The following is a 2,021-nucleotide window of genomic DNA, read 5'->3' as shown; positions in this document are numbered from 1 at the left end:
CAACTAGCTGGATAACACTATCAAATGGTTTTTATGCAACAGATGTACAATGGTAGCATGACGAACTAGTTATGCTTGAAGCCATTATTGGCTAAAGTTGAGGCCAAGTATAGTGGAACACCAAATGTGCTTATAAGGCGTGGACAATCATCACTTTAGAAGTTGGTTTTGTGGGGTTAATGTCAAACCTAAATTCTAAGAACAGCATTTTATTTAAAATACTAATAGAAGGCTATTAACTAATCCTAATTAAATAAGAAAACAAATTCTGAAACATAAAGGAATCTGAAACTATTACCAAGAAATAAGTTAAGATACTTTAAACTATTTGAAGATATAAATATGATACTATAAGCTATCATCTGGATATTTTAACATGTAGTTTTGTAGTCACATAAATTTTCTTTTTACATTAACTTTGTAATTGACAACATTTTTATATCTATTATGCAGCTGCAAACATTTTATTGTCTGAGAATGGTGATGTAAAGGTATGCTTTATTCTGAAAGAGATTGTGAATTATTGAGGAAATGATCTTTCCATTTCTTGAATCAAAATGGTTACAAATTCTGGTTTAAATACAGCATTACCTAGTCTAATAAATAGATCAGAATTAAATAGAAAGGATTAACTGTACAAGGTCCCTTGATATTCCCTACAGCTGTCCTATATAATATAATAAATTAATTACAGAATAATCAGTAATAAATGACTTATCCTCAGCCACAGTTTGGAATTCAACACTCCCCCTCAAGCTGGCAAGTAGATGTCAATCATGCCTAGCTTGGACCTTAAGTTCTCAAAATTAGATTTGTGAAGGGCCTTGGTCAGTATGTCTGCAATTTGGTTCTTGGAAGGGATGTATTCCAACTTAATAACTCCACCATCTATCTTTTCTTTTATGAAATGTCTATCTATCTCCACATGTTTCGTTCTATCATGGTGGACTGGATTTTTTGCAATATTGATGGTTGCCTTGTTGTCGCACCAGAGGCTCATGGTGGAATCTGTTGGTACTCCTAATTCCTTAAGCATTCTCTGCAACCAAATTCCCTCACAAATGCCATGAGCCATTGCTCTGAATTCAGCCTCTGCACTACTTCTTGCCACCACCGACTGTTTTTTACTTCTCCATGTAGTCAAGTTTCCCCACACATATGTGCAATACCCACTTGTTGACTTGCGATCAGTCAACGAACCAGCCCAATCTGCATCTGTGAACACTTTCACACTCCTAATTGGGTCCTTTTTGAAGTGAAGACCTCTCCCAGGTGTCTTTTTGAGGTACTGCAAAATTCGAGTCACGACTTTCATGTGATCTTCAGTTGGCTTATTCATGAAACGACTTACCATACTCACTGAGTAACCAATATCCGGTCTTGTGTGAGTTAGGTAAATTAGCTTTCCTACCAATCTTTGGTATCTCTCCTTATCAACTTGGAGGCTGCCTTCTTGTTCTGCCAATTTAAGGTTAGGTTCCATCGGTGTATCTGCTGGCTTGCACCCTAACATTCCTGTTTCTTCCAACAGGTCTAGCACATATTTTCTTTGGGATACGTAGATTCCATGTTTGGAACGAGCAATCTCCATCCCAAGAAAATATTTTAGGTGTCCAAGGTCTTTGACCTCAAATTCTTTAGCTAGAAATCTCTTGAGTTCTTCTATCTCGTCGTCATCATTGCCTGAGATTATGATGTCATCCACATAAACAATAAATATTGCCACCTTTGCTTCACTAGAATGCTTGACAAACATTGTATGGTCGGTTTGGCATTGAGTAAAGCCGTGACCCTTAACAACTCGCGTTAGTCTTTCAAACCATGCACGTGGGGATTGCTTAAGACCATACAGTGATTTCTGAAGCTTGCATACCTTGCCAATTGTTTGTGGAGTTTCTAGGCCAGGTGGTATTTTCATGTATACCTCTTCTTCGAGTTCACCATTTAGAAAAGCATTCTTGACGTCTAGTTGGTGTAAGGGCCAATCTAGATTTACAGCTAAGGAGATAATGACACGAACA

At 37.3% G+C, this 2,021-nt stretch overlaps 1 protein-coding gene across 6 annotated transcripts in view; it reads left to right on the top strand.

Moving 5' to 3' along the window:
* LOC101499625 (uncharacterized) overlaps positions 1-2,021 on the top strand; it is a 16,631-nt gene that overhangs the window by 5,293 nt on the left and 9,317 nt on the right. For all 6 annotated transcript variants that reach the window (XM_073365228.1, XM_073365215.1, XM_004488684.3 and 3 more), the window contains exon 7: positions 454-491. In XM_073365228.1, coding sequence (XP_073221329.1) covers positions 454-491 — 38 coding nt within the window. The remainder of the gene's footprint in view (positions 1-453; positions 492-2,021) is intronic.

Source organism: Cicer arietinum, chromosome 1 (genome assembly GCF_000331145.2).
Source record: "Cicer arietinum cultivar CDC Frontier isolate Library 1 chromosome 1, Cicar.CDCFrontier_v2.0, whole genome shotgun sequence".
NCBI lineage: Eukaryota > Viridiplantae > Streptophyta > Magnoliopsida > Fabales > Fabaceae > Cicer > Cicer arietinum.
Note: the sequence above shows the minus strand (reverse complement) of the source record. Positions and strands in the feature narration are given on the sequence as shown.